The sequence below is a fragment of the Symphodus melops genome, assembly GCF_947650265.1.
Source record: "Symphodus melops genome assembly, chromosome: 17".
Classification (NCBI taxonomy): domain Eukaryota; kingdom Metazoa; phylum Chordata; class Actinopteri; order Labriformes; family Labridae; genus Symphodus; species Symphodus melops.
The window spans coordinates 18,456,410-18,471,221 of record NC_136707.1 but is presented as its reverse complement, the minus strand read 5'-3'; the positions used below and the strand labels follow the sequence as shown (position 1 = coordinate 18,471,221).

The window sequence follows — 14,812 nt, the reverse complement described above, 5'->3', positions numbered from 1 at the left end:
ACTTCAATAAATATAAGAAGCAATTACCAATATATAAAATAGAATTAAAAAAAAGTCAAGTATAAAGAATAATAAAAAGGTTGCCATACATAACTAAACCTCTTGTTTTAATTGTATGCATAATTACAAGTGTTTAAGAAGTGTACCTGCAAGCTCACTTCATTTTAAACCAATTGCCTTCATTGATTAGATTTTAGATGCAGATATCAATTGAGCTCATTAATCTCTCTTTGTAGTGGGCCAAACATCTCAGTGTTTTTATTGCTCTTGTTTTAAAGTGTTTCCAGCTGTCCCGCTCTGACAAATAGGACAGTATGAGCAGGCGCCTGACCCCTTCTTTAGCAGGCTGTAACTTTTCCTGTTATTGTTGGGTCAGGAGTGTGCTGTGGACTCTAGCAAAAGAACACATTGCAGGTGTTCAGTCAGGTTCCTATTGTAAGGTGACAAGTGGAAGACGTGAAGGCATCTTTACATGATAGATCCAATCCAGACTCACGAAGGCGTTGAGGTCGATTTTGGCAGCAACGAGTTAAACCCAACCTGCCCTCTATGTGTGCAGTGTGGCTTCATAGATTGCTAAACTGCCCAGGTTCACATTTTTCATCCTGATAAAATTTAGAACTTTTGGATATACCCATTTACAATCTGCCCCCTGTACATCACTAGGCAGAATTCTACGACAGGAGTCAAGTTGTACCATGAGATTATGAGTGTGTATTTCAGGCCAGATAGATACCTGAGATAGCTTGAGGCCATATTACTATTAAAATCTCTCTTATTCTAAGCTCTCATGGAATTAGAAAGACGTTATAGTTACAGATGAAATTATCCTAGAGTGGATCACCCCCCCCCCCCCCCCCCCCCAAAAAAAAATATCTCCCTAAATTAAAGTGCTCAATCCTCTTTTCTTTTAAAGTGTCCTACTTCATTCGTTTATGGACGATCCACAGTCGATTTGTCAAATTCTGATCATTCAACCATAATTTTATTTGTGTAGCTCCAAATCATAGTACATGATCCTAAGATTCTTTTAAAAAAGAGTGAGTCTTTACCATTTACTCTTAGTTATATTGTATGGATAAGAAGATTTATCTGAATGTAAACCACAGTAGTAGAAGGGAAACACTCTTGTACAGTAATGAGTCATGCGCCACGTATACAGAGTCGCGTTATCTCGTCAGAGTTTGTGAGCAACATATGTAGCGATGAGCAACATTAATCCAATGTAATGCTGAGGAAAGCTCTTTTAGCATAGCTGATACAGAATCTTTACAAGCCACTTACAATGAGCAGCAGAGAAAAGGATTAGGGGTGGCATGGCTGGATGTGGGGCAACAGCATGCAAGACACAGCATGGTTAGAGGGATGCACGTGTCCGTGCAACACAGGAGCATGCAATAGTGCTGCAAATCCCAATGAGGAAGTATAAATATTGCTGTGAAACGCTGTTAAATTGTGTGCAGGTTTCATGCACGTTGGTTAACAGTGTCTTTAAACAAATCATTTTGGGTCTTCATTATTACATTTAAAATTCATCCAATTTAACAGAAACGTCCTTTCTAAAATTCTAGCTTTTCATAAAAGTTGCACTGCTGTATTTCTCTCCTCTGCAAGTCTGACTCTTTAATATTTGTATCCAAATGTAGACATCAAAGATGCAAGATGGGTTTTTTTTCACGCCGTTGCTGCACTATTGCTTCACTCCATAGAGGAATAACTTGCAAGCTTCTGAGTTACTCCTGCATACAGTTTGTTTTTTTTCTTCTACAGTGGCGACATCTGCTCCATAATTGATATCCTCAAACACTAATGATCACGCTTCTAGTGCCCTTTAAGAAGACACAGTCAACATCTGAGTGATCTGTTTGTCCTCCTCTTTTCTCCCAGCACCATGTTAAGACCCAAGACCTCACCTCAACCCCATTGCTCCACACACACACTGGGCTCTCTGTCCCCCCGTTCAACCCCCTCACAGTCAGAGGCCAGACAGGGTCAAGCAGAGGGCGAGACATTTATGAGGTGTAGATATTTGTGCAGGAAAGCATTCCTCCTGTTGACACTGAGCAACACAGTCTGGATGCTGAGCGAGCTGAACCAGACAGGCACTGAACAGCCAGGCAGGCGGACCAGTCTGTCGAGTGAGACGCAATAGAATCCAGGTTCTTATTTCTTCAGTGCATTGACCTATTTTTGTGACCTTATCGTTGCCACAGATATTGCACGTTTGTGCAGCTTCATGCTAAAGTGTGTAGTTTGTGCAGAACAATCCTTGTTCTATTATTATATTCAGCTTATGTATGACTCATTTATTTGCTCTTTTTTCTCTAAGCACAGAAGTGTAATGAAGCAGATCCCTCTCAAAACATGGTAACAACCTAACCCCCTCACACACCCACTCTTAACCCCATCACCAGCTCCAGTGGTGGGGAGAGTCCCTCCTACCCTCATGCTGCTGATGCAGGAAGGGCCATGGCTCTGACACGGGGCAGTGGCCATAGTCAACACTAAAGGTTGTGGTGGTAAACAGAGCTGTTTGTGTTCACTGGCCCGCTGCTGGAGATGACTGATGTGCCCATTAGCCCCTGTCTGGGCATTAGGGGGGGAGGGGTGATGGCACTTGGTCTCCATGCAGGACAAAAAGACCCCATGGGCCTGTTGAGAAAGGTCACTGACCCATATTGTGTGTCCTCCAGGCCTAGCTAGTGGCTATATCACTGACACAGGTTACAGAGATTGGCTTTGTCAGAGCAAATGAGCGTGTATGCAAATGTACAGATGCTGCAGGTTATGTCTTGTGTGGTGGTATAGATGAATATACATGAAAATAAATGGAGAAGGGATTATATCACTCATTCCATTTTGTGCACTATTGTCGAACCCCCCCCCCCCCCCCCCCCCCCCCCAACAAAAAACAACAAACCCAAACAACGCTGTCTTGGAGTCCATTAAAAAAATTGACGGCCTATGCTCATGCTATGTGATGTAGCATATTTTCTCTACCACTAGAGGGCATCATCCTTTACATATATTTTCCATTTGAGAGCTGATAGAAATGTCATGTCCCTTTTAAAAAAAAAAAAATCGAAAACAACCAATTAATTTGAATAAAATCTAAAATGTTCAAAATTTTCCATTCATGAAACTCCTTATACTGTTCTACAAACTTAATTTAAAAGTTGCAACTAAATACACAAAAATTCACATTTAGAAATCTAGAAAACATTAACTCTTTGACTGCTAGCGATCTATTGACTGTTTTACAAAATGATAGCTTACCGCCCATTTCCTTTGTTTTCTGCTTTCTTTTTTTCCCACCGTCCAACAGATACAACAACCAATTAGTTTTGAGGGAAAACAGGCAAACACACTTTATCATAAATCACAAAAAAACTCAGATCTATCCCTGAATCAGTCAACATCATATTTACAGAGCTTGGCAGCTAAACCCAGTAGGCTTTATCTGATGCTGTGACAGATTTGTCTCTATTTACTAAGGAACCCAAAGCTCACATCAACTTAGTTCAGCCAGAGACACTAACATCAAAGGATTTACCGCAGCAAATAAAAGAATTGGCAGAATAAGAGTTGTGTGCTTTACAAATGAATAAAAGAATTCTAAAGGGAGCACATTAAAACTCCCTAAGGTGTATAAAGAAGAGAGGCATGCACATATATATGAAGTATGTTGTATACATAATGCAAGACAAGGCAAAAGGCTGCCATTAGCACGTGTAGTAATAAGAAACCAGAACAGGTGGAGGCTGTGGGATGGTTAAGGGAGAAATCAGCCGTGTGATATGGGAACAGTAGAACTAGTTGCAGCAAAGGTAGCATAAATAGGTAATGGGAAGATTGGGAGTAAGTTTGTCACCAAGACTCCCAACTGACTTGTTGATTTCACCTTCCTGGTAAAAAGATAACTATCAGCTGATGACATGCATGACCAAGTAAGTGATCTGCTTCAGCAGTTACTTCCTTGAGTTGGTTAAAGTGTACTCTTTTTCTTTTTGTACAATAACGTATCTATGTAACAGGAGTGAGTCAGTCTGCTCAAAAACATCCTCTTTGGCTACGGTTTGGTGTCTGTCTGTCCCATTTCGACGACAGCATTCTTTTTTCTTTTTTTTTTATTCTCTAAAAAGCAACATCTTAGTCACATTACAAAACTCCTCTCTGGCTGTCAATTCTACATCCAAGGGGACACTCTGAAATGTGTCAGCCGGATTTTTGTTGTAACCTACAATAAGGAGCGGCTTTTCAGTGTTTTATAGTGAAGCAGCACATTCACATCACTCACCGTAGCTGAGTATAATGTTTTCACTGTTCCTTTGATTGAGCTTATTCTGGGTTTAAAAATATTGTTTATACAATAATACCATTTTTAAGCGATGACATAAGTACCAGTAAATGTACAAATAGGGGGTTACTAATACATGTCTTGATTGGAACTGGCAGATACAGTAAGATGATAGAAATGCAGCAAGAATTCTACAATCAATGCACAGAAGTTTGAGGATGAGAAGAATCCAGTGTTGCTTTATTTCTTTTTACTAAATGGCCTCTACAAGACCAGTTTTATTTAAGAAATGCAAATGCGACATCACACCAAGAAAAACAATGTCACATTCTCATAAAGCGCTCTTGGCATGAAAAAACAGCAACAATGACAATAAATAAAAGGTTGGCGGACAAAATTAAACTTTGTGAACAGAGAATACTCAGGATTGCATATCAAACAAGACAAAAAAAAAAGACAAAATGTACTTGGCACAAATTAAATTAACTTAATTCATTTTCAGATTGAGTGAACCTATTATATGTCCATTGCTTTGTGAATCTGATTGTCCTTCACAGTTAGCATTTAGAATATGCGTGTACTGTACAAAGTAGACACAGATGGCTGATGAAACTTAAATAGACTAATTCCAACAAATTGTCAGCACTTCATGTCTTACTTTGTCAGTACCTCGACCTTCACAGTCACACTTCTAGGTGGCCTTTTGCTGCATGTGTTTGCACTTAACGAAACTGCAGGTACATGTGCAAGAAACCATTGTCACAATGCAAAGCCAATATATAGATAAATCTTTATGCACATAGTGGAGGACAAGTATTCTACACGTTACCAGTGATTTCTGATTTGAGTTCAGTACAGGTGCTTGACATATGTTAAATTTAAATAAGGAAATAAAGACATTAAAGACACTTTGGTATTTTGTCGGTCATAATGTGCTGAACTAAGCATTCATGAGTGCAACGCACATTTAACGCAATTTCATGAAAAGTCCCCGTCTTTTACTTAATTGATTTGTGTGGACATGATTTTTGTGATGCCAGGACACTCATCACACACAAATATTGTATCATTATGGTTTGCTCATGTCATTAATCTTGAATCATTTTTGACCCGTGATTGCAGTCCAGTGGGATCTGCCGTGTGATATTGACCAACTTAGAGGTACATAAATAAAAAGGTGTTTTTAAAAAAGGATAACAAAAATGCAAAGTAACAGGACACTCTTACAAAAAGCCCCTTGACCTATTTTTTTTTTTTTTAAACAGGCTGACCCCTTTCTCTCAGAAAGTGAGCCTTTTCCTGTTATAGACTAAATCCTTCTGTCTTTGTGCTCCGTCTGTGTCTGTCGGTCTCAGCAGGGCATATGCAGTGCAACACTAACACCTCCAATCTTGACTTCCCAAAGCAAAGGAAAAACAACGTCATGTATTTGACACCCATATAAAAATAAATCAATCGCAAACATGGAAAGATACATCTCATATATACAATAAACTCCTATATAAAATAGTTTTTATGTACATATAGACAACAGACAACATTACAATAATTGAACTGTACAATGTACACCTGATCTGTTAGGACAGGTGAGAGGTACTGAAGTGTATGGCTTGATTGGAAAAGAAATTTTAAATTATTTACAGACATCAACTTTACATCCTTTACATGTTTTTGTTGTTTTTTATTTACTTCCCTGGAATGAAGCGGTCCGGGGAGAGCCCCATGCCTTACTTTTGTTTCCATTCCCTTAGGTAAGGCTACCTGTTAAAAAATTGGTCCGCAAAGACTACTCCACCTGGTACTTTGCACAGTCAAATGCACTCTCAGCTCTCCCTTGGTTATGTATAAAGAGAGCTGGAAACAAGAGTCTTCTTAAAATTGTCCAAAATGGATCCATTACAAAGTAAGACGAGCGAAAATGCCACTTATTGAATTTGCCCAGGAAGACCCAGACTTAAAACTTTTCTTCTTCAAAGGATCCACCAGTTTTGGACATCACCTCATTTCTATGAAGATTAGATACCAGTGGACTCCAGTGTGTGACCTCAGACAGTCCTTCTTTGGTGCTGACATTTAGTCCATGGATCCATGGTGCAACCCAAGGAAACTTGTTGTCTTCCAGTGTCTGAGGATCTTCTAGTTATCGTTGTGGACATTAACTTCCTCCAAGAGAGTCCTTCAGTAGTGTCATCATTGAGTTTCAGCACAAAATGGAAACCCCTTCAGCAGTAACCAACTGACCAGTGGTTGGGTCATATGTCCCAGCCAGGTAGTAGAGATCTGGGGAAGTACTGTTCGGCTTCTGATTGTGAGTCAGACACTCATACTCCTCCCTGCTCACCACTTGACACTTATGAGAGATTGTCTGGACGTCATTCTCATCCTCATGACATGACTGGTACAGGGCATGCTGGAAAGGGAAAAAAAATGGGTTAGTTGCAGCATTTTATGAACTAACAAAGACCTGTTTTACAGTTAAGAGTATGGTCCTCTAACTGCTTTTTGTAAAGTGTCTTGAGATAACGCTTGTTATGAATTGACTCTATACAAATAAAGATTGATTGATAGATGCAGTTCTACATTCCACACATGGCTCAAAATCTCTATGGTATTGCAACTTCCCTCACAGCTCACCTTTCCATCTCGATGCCTCTTTCCAAGCTTCGTCTCTTCAGGGTGGTAAAACCACTTGACTTTAACTACCATGTTGGAGGTCCACGATTCCCATAAGTTCTCAATTCGACCTATGTATGGAAGGTTAGGGCGTCCAGCTGAGAGGAACACAGCACAATCTCCCACTCTCACCGTGTCTCTTCCTCGCACAATGGCCTTATAAAAAAGCTTCCTGGCCTTTCCCTTAAGACCTCGCCGCTGTGGAAAACCACACATTTTTATTAATCTCCTTTGATTTATAAAAAATATTATTACCTCTCTTAACCTTAAATGGTTATGATTGTTTAAATAGTATAAGCAAACTTGTTTTGAAAAAAGACAGGGCAAATTTCTCAACGCTGATGGTATACAGCAGAAAGCATAACTCTTACCTGTGTAGGGTTTCCTGACCACCTCCACATTTGTCGACCCGCAAGAAATGCAGACATCTTGGGCCTTGGAATGAATGAGCTGTCATCAGGATGCATCCTTGGTTTCTTTACAAAATCCTTAGATGGTTTAGAGGTGGAGCTGATGCATTCTTTTCTCTTCAGGGTCTTACTGTTGGATACTTGTTCTGGGACTCCTCCTTTGGCATTAGAAACAGCCACAGCTTTGGCCACAAACGAGTGCTGGTGTGGCCTTGAGGACGTAGAGGGTTCAGAGGGTTGCAGGAGCCCTCGGTGGGGAGTCATACAACTCTGAAGCATCAGCGTAGAGCTGTCTTCATCCTCTGAGCTGTAGGAGGAATCATTGTCAGAAGAACACAGGCTGGAACTGGAGAGAGAGCCTGAAGACGAAGAGCTTGAAGAACCAGAAGAGGAGGAGGAGACAGAGAGGCGAGAAAGGAAACGGCCAGCCGTCCTTAGTCCTCCTGAAGCTGCAGCCAGTGCAGCCCTGCTCCTCTCGTCCTCTTCATCATCAAGATCAGAGTATGAGCTGTGACACTCTCTACGGAAGCTGAAGCCCAAGTCGCCACATCCACCCAGACGAAGAGAATTTGAAGGTTTTCTTTGAGGTGCTGTTCCTTTCACGAGAAGTTCTACTCGGGAGGCACCGCCCTTTTTGTTATCTTTAACCAGCAGGACTGGGTGAGAGTATGCCTCTGCCCTTGGTATACAACTCACTCCGGAAGACCCACCTCGCAACAGCAGAGCTTTGCTGTTTTTTGTCTTTGGGGATGTCACTCCTTCATGATCTAACTTGACCAGGAACTCTTGTCCAGACTTCCTGCTCTTTGGCATTGTACACTCATCCTGCCTGCGCCTCTGATCATACAGGCCACTTCTGGGGCCCAGAGATAAACCTGGACTTGGCCCAGTAGACTGAGTACAAAAAGAGGAGTAACCATTTGCAATGCTGCTGAAGGAGTCCACCTCAAAGGAGCTACTGCTGAAAATTCCTTTGGCTGGTGTGGAGGCCTGTGGCTGGGTCTGAGGCAAGGAAAACAGATCCCCCTCCTTTGCTCTCATGGCCTTCCTGGGTGTCCCATTGAGCTGAAATAAGTTGTCAGATGTCCTCTTCCTAGTGCTGGCCAATGAAGACCAACCAAGGAAAGGCGAAGGATTTCTATTGGCACTTTCTGCCTGTTGTTGCTGCTGCTGCTGTTTTTGTTTTTTCCCAGAACCCTTTGGTCTCCCTAAAATGAAGAATATAAGTTATGGTGTTGCAACACTGTGAAATTGAATGTGGGACCAAAATGAAACTGGTAAACTTTACAAGCGTATTGTTTTGGATAGGATAACTGGATGTATTTTTATCCTAGTTAGAAACCTATTGTAGCTCAAAGACAGCTAAAAGGATAGATTTGGGGTGGCAGGAACTCAGTCCTTAGGGAATTGGGTTGGGAACCGGAGGGTTGTTGGCTCAAGTCCCAGTGCAGACCAAATCTGTTAATTTGTCTGGTAGCTGGAGACGACTTCCAGAGCACTGCTGGGGTGCCTTTAAGCAAGTCACAGAATCCCCCTCCCCCCAAATCACTCTGACATCTCTCCGTTAGTTTATGTCCATAGGATCCTGTTTGTGCATGAGTGAAATTCAGCCTTTATCAGTGTGTTGCATGTCCCTAAGAATTTATGTACTTTTTTTTTGTTTTTGGCATTTTTTTGTGCCTTTATTAGAGAGGAACAGTGGACAGTAGCGGAAATCAGGGAGAGAGAGTGGGGAACGGAAAGGAGCCACAGGCCGGACGTGAACCCGGGCTGCCCGCTTGAGGACTGTAGCCCCGATACATGCGAGCGCACTGCCACTGCGCCACCAGCGCCCCTGAATTGATGTACTTGTTATATGTGCTACATATGCATTTTCCAATTAGTTGAAAAAAGGGATATTGATTCTTACCTGGCCTTCGTTTGTGAACAGTTTGGCTGTTGATGCTGTTGATAACAGCATTAATGGTGCTCAGTCTGTCAGAGGGTCTGTCACTTAAGGGAACCTGCTCCAGACTAGAACATCTGTTGGATGATGTCCCGCTGGGTGCCAACAGGGCAGGAGAAGTCTCTGCACCTAAATCACAAGGTGTTTAAGTATATTAGCATTTACCGACAGGTAGACGATACACTGCAAGATGAAAGGAGACCATTTCCATTTAAACAGAGAGGAGACACCCACAGCGAATCTGGTATCCTGGAGGCAGGAGGCGGATGTTTGGGAGCGAAATCTTTCCTCTGTCTCCATCATCAAACTCTACCATCACTCCTCCTTGTTTCCCTTCATCAGATGAACAGCCTGCAAAAGATGTAATTGCATTGCCTCAGGAATGAAAAGAGATAAGCAAATACAAAAATGTGATTGAAGGTAAAATTAAATAAATACAGACACAAAGAATACACAAGAAACAAACAAAAAAATAGTTGATGACTCACCTCTGCGAACATAGCCTGGGTATAAGCAGCGTGAGCGTTCACTCCAGTAAGCACACACCCTAGTCCCTTCACTGAGCATACTCTCTGACTCTGGACGTATATCCAGGACCTGAAGGCCACACCAAAACATAATAAAGATTCATTACAGGCTGCACACAGAGGCATGCATGCATCCACACACACACGCGCGCACGTACATACAAACACAGCGAGGGCCATGGCGCATTGTGCATGGGCAGCGACTGTGCCACGTTTCCAAGCGGCACTTATCTCATGCCAATGTGCCAGTCAGGGCTGAAAAGAACGGAAGCCATGATGCAGTAAATCCTGACTTGCTGAGTAATACTAAAGAGGGCCTGAATAGAGGGCTTGTGATTGCAGGTTGCCAGATCCTCCCTCCAACAATGCAGGCAGCTCCAGCATCCGCCACTCACTGGGGGCTCTTTCAGGTTGCTTTCATTTACTGTTGCCATGGCGAGGGACCCTTTGACTGATGAGGTGTGGATGTGGGTGTTTGTGTGCATTGGGAAGGGAGAAGAAGCACTTTGAAATCGGGGATATTGGTATCTGAGTCAAATAAAAGGCTCTTGGACTAATTTAAGAGAAGGAGGGATGGCATAGTATAGAACCAGCTGCTGTATTAAAAAATGTTTAGATAAGACTTAAGTTGCCAGAGGGGCTTGGTATAGAGCTGCCAAGAGATAAAAAAAAAACTGTGATGGGAGAAAGCTTAGTGTGGAAACTCATTCAACCTCTAAGCCTTCTGGCTCATACTCATCAGCCATCGATCAGTATGAACAAGCTTGCAAGGATAATAAAGGAAGGGACCAAGCATAATTGTAAACTAATGGGATAGCTAAAATATTGTACACTAAGTTGTTCAATAATTTATAATCAAATATAAAAGAAAGAAAAAGAAAGATACTTTAAATACATTAAAAGAAAATGTGAAGAATTGTAACTGAATGTTGCGTTTCTCTGTAAACTTAACAGAAAAAATGTGAGGTTTGAAATTAAGAGGGGTTGCCTCCAAGCTAGTTCAGGCAGACAACTTGAGCTTCACTGATTTCCCACTCAACATCTCTCTTTATTAACAACAACCAGACAAAAAAAATCCTCCCAGTTGGCTGTTTATTGAAGCTGCAAACTTTCTGGTCTCTCCCTCTTCTCTGTCATTGCCAGCTCTGCCCTGCGTCTGCGTGGTGCTTTTGTGTTCAGCCCCACCACCACCCCAGCATCCACCTGTACTGGGGGTTTAAGATATTATGTGATCACTCCAGGATGTGGACACCTCGTATGTTTGTGCCATCCTGGAGGAGCTGGACTACATGTGCAACTTCATTTGGGCTGCAGATAGCGCCTCACGCTACGAGCAGTGATAAGGACACTAGCAGAACACAAAACTAGAGAAGAATTGGTCAGGAAGGATAAGGAAAGAGAAATTGGCCACCACAGAACCATTCCCTTTTTGGGGGGTTGTCTTGCCTCTCCATTGCATCTGTTGTCACTTTCATGTGCAACAGTCAGCGGTTGAAATTGATTCACAATCACTTAGATTTGCAAAATAAACAGATTGCTATCCCTGAAATGAAACTGACTTTGTGTGACAGTGACGATTAAGTGTTCCTTTAATTTTTCTGAGCAGTGTATTTCAAATCAATTCAGCCATGGTTCTAGCCCAGTTTTCCTCTTTCTTGACAGCCTCTATTTTCCTCTAATTCGAGCAACAGCACATTCCTTGAATCCATACTGTGGTTCATTTTTGCCATTTAGACTCTGCTTTTTAAGGTCATAATCTCTGGACTACCCATTGTGTACAAATGGTAAAAGTTTTTGTTTTTTTTTCCCCAGAGTTGAAGAAGATGTGGGCTTCTCTGTAGATGACCCAGGTTTATTGGTCAACAGAGTACAGTATCCTCTCAGTAAAAACTGGTGATAGAGACGTCACCTGCTGCAGTAAGCAGTAAAGCGAAGGATTGCTTGCAAAGCACAAGAATCATATGAAAACTAAACAACAATGAATACAAAGAAGTCAATAATTTGCTGTGGTTTCTGTAACATATAATTATATCTTATTACATGGATGACTAAAGTAGACTGTAATCATGTAAACATCAGAGACGATTACAATCCATCCAAACAATCTGGAAATCGAGTTTAAAGAAATCATCACAACCTCGACTGAAAATAAATGAAATGAGTAAACATTTTTATTGCGATTTATGACTAATAAAGCTTAATAGCCCAACACGTTGGGATCATTACTGGATTAATTAGCTAGCATTTCTTAGCCCCTCATGCCCGTAAACAACCCTGTTACTATGGCAGCAGTTCAGATTTAAATTCAAGCTCATTCCCTGTTTAAACTTGAAAAAAGGATGGACGCAGGTGTTAGTCGGATTATCCCACTCACTCACTCACACACACACACACACACACACACACACACACACACACACACACACACACACACACACACACACACACACACACACACACACACACACACACACACACACACACACACACACACACACACACACACACACACACACACAGACAGCTGGGTTTAAACATTCTGTGACATTCATACACATAAACCCAAAGGTCCTGCCTCCCATATGTTCATATTCACATGAGAGGTTTAGATGGCCTCAGTGACCCTGAGTGACAGTTTTGGCAGGTTGAAAGGGAGAAACAAAAGAGACTTTCAGAGCTAAATGAAACAACTCAAGCGAAATGTGTATATGCAAGAAGGTGGAAAGGATGCTTAAAGAAAATTTATGTGCTGAGTGAAATATAATCAAGCCATGGATTTTCTTGTTGTAAGGATTATTTGCATACATGAGTGTAAACTTACAGCTTCTTGTAGCAGTTGATCCAACGAATAGATTCTTGGGCGGTTTCCTCTTTCACCATCAATAACAATGCTAAAGCTAAAGGAACAAGCACAGCAGAGGCAGAGAAAGATGAGGCTATTTTCAGAAGCTTGTATTACGTTTGCCTGACTCCCATGTCATGTGTTACTCCCACTCTGCCATAGTTATTGTCTTTATGATGCCTGAGCCAAAGACGCTGTATCGATACTAAGAGCCTGCTATGGGATAATGTGGATTGGTAATGTAAGAAAAAGAGACCTGAGGACATGAATGGAGATCAAAGAAGAGGCTTGTTTTAGATACAAGTGATAACGTCTCGGGCACTAAAATAAAAAAGCTCCTTATGATTGTAAAGCTGCATAGACAGGTACGTCAGGTTGGCATCATTTGTTTTCCAGTGGGTTAATATCTGGAAGGATATTTTAGCCTCCCATATCTTTCAGTGATTTTCCATGAAATTTTAGCATTCAAAGACTTTTACATGGAAATATCAAACTGCGCAGCGTTAACCCCCTTTTAGAGCTATTGCTGTACAAACAGAGAACAGGTGTAAACATAAAATCTAATTTAAAAAAACAAAGTATTGATTAGTTTGTAATAAGATAAGAAAATGAAAGTCTCTTTTTAAAGTATAAATGTTCATATATGTTTATCTCTGATTGATCAATAAAATTGCTGGTCTTACATGTCTGGTATCTCCAGAGTGTGGACCCTGGCGGCGTACAGAAGCTCATCCTCCTTGGAGATCAGCACCTTCAGGTCGTCAGTTAGAAGCTCTTTGGTCAAGAAACAGTTTGGAACTGCATAAAAAAAGACCAAAAGAAATCAGAATAAATGTTCATTATGGGTCCATTATCAGTGGACCTACTGTGACTTGGGGAGGCTGGGGCTCTAATTGACTTGACCTACTTTGAACTGTTATTACTCAGTACATTGTGAAAATGCATTGTGTCATCGGTGTTTGCTCTGCGGTGGTCAGGAGCACGAACTTTACGTAGAGTAATGCACTTAATGAACTTTAGCTGCGTATCAATTAGCTATAATGTAGTGATCAATTCAATTTGAGGGTGCAAAAAGGATATAATAAAATACTGTATGCCCTTTGACCACAAGCAGAATGGAATAAAAATGATGGCATAGATGAGCCATAGCGATCTAAAAGTACCAAAGGTCTTCCATAAAGATGATATTAAAACATTTTTCACATTAAAAAATGTAGGTTTTTGATCGCTGAATGGATGAGATAAATTCAGATTGATGCATCATCACTCCCCAGATGGCGTCGTTTTCATGTCACCAATTAGTATCAGATCAGCCTGCTGGGATCCTCTGCCAATAGGGTGCTAAAAATAGAACCAGGTTCTATCCACAACTTTTTGGTATGAGAAAACTGAAGCAGAGCAGTGGAGAAGACTTTTATTTACACACTGCTAAAAGATATACAGAGTAATCTTTACCTTCAGGGCTCTTGCTCTTGTACGAACGCTTGTTGTCCTCCTCCTCCTCTGAGAAGCTGCTTCCATCCATCTGAAAGCCCTCATCAGCAGCGAAGCTCTCGAGCAGCCGGCTCACTGCTCGTCCCTTTGGCTACACGATATAACAGTAAGGGCAGTCAGAAGAATAAATGGATGCAATACATTGTTTGGTAAGCTTTTCAAAGATGCAATTAACAGTGGGGGGACATCACAGTGCCTGTTACATTTCCAATCATAGCAGTGATTTTCACTTTAAGCATTTCTTCACTCTGTCACAGCAGAAGGTGTTAGCTTCGCTCCCATCCCCACATCTCCTCTTCCATCCTTGCCCCCTCCTGAGACTACTCAGCAGGGGGCTGGGCTATGTGCTAAGTACTTTGAATAGTTCTACAGTAACATTCCTTAGGGTGAGAAATCTGGGACGGAACGACATCACCAGAATTGTTCATAGAATGTGTGAAGGGCGGCTTGTGAAGAACTGGATTGTTTAGCGGTTGCATGTGCCTGGTTAGGCTGAGTGACGGTACCTGCTGGTCGTTGCTCCTTCGCCCCCTGCTAATCTCCTCCTTCTGTGAGGATGGGCCACCAACGGTCCAGCAACTTCTCCTCTGTTAAGATTGACATGAAGATGAATAAGATTTGGGA

General features: G+C 41.6%; 1 protein-coding gene across 6 annotated transcripts in view; it reads right to left on the bottom strand.

Moving 5' to 3' along the window:
* Positions 1-4,516: 4,516 nt before the first annotated feature.
* bahcc1a (BAH domain and coiled-coil containing 1a) overlaps positions 4,517-14,812 on the bottom strand; it is a 62,696-nt gene continuing 52,400 nt past the window's right edge. For all 6 annotated transcript variants that reach the window (XM_079366050.1, XM_079366055.1, XM_079366053.1 and 3 more), the window contains exons 20-29: positions 14,695-14,775; positions 14,150-14,279; positions 13,378-13,492; positions 12,674-12,749; positions 9,814-9,922; positions 9,560-9,676; positions 9,290-9,454; positions 7,342-8,588; positions 6,932-7,168; positions 4,517-6,707 (exon numbers count right to left, since the gene is read on the bottom strand). In XM_079366050.1, the coding sequence (XP_079222176.1) occupies positions 6,498-6,707; positions 6,932-7,168; positions 7,342-8,588; positions 9,290-9,454; positions 9,560-9,676; positions 9,814-9,922; positions 12,674-12,749; positions 13,378-13,492; positions 14,150-14,279; positions 14,695-14,775 (2,487 nt within the window). In that variant the 3' untranslated portion in view covers positions 4,517-6,497. The remainder of the gene's footprint in view (positions 6,708-6,931; positions 7,169-7,341; positions 8,589-9,289; positions 9,455-9,559; positions 9,677-9,813; positions 9,923-12,673; positions 12,750-13,377; positions 13,493-14,149; positions 14,280-14,694; positions 14,776-14,812) is intronic.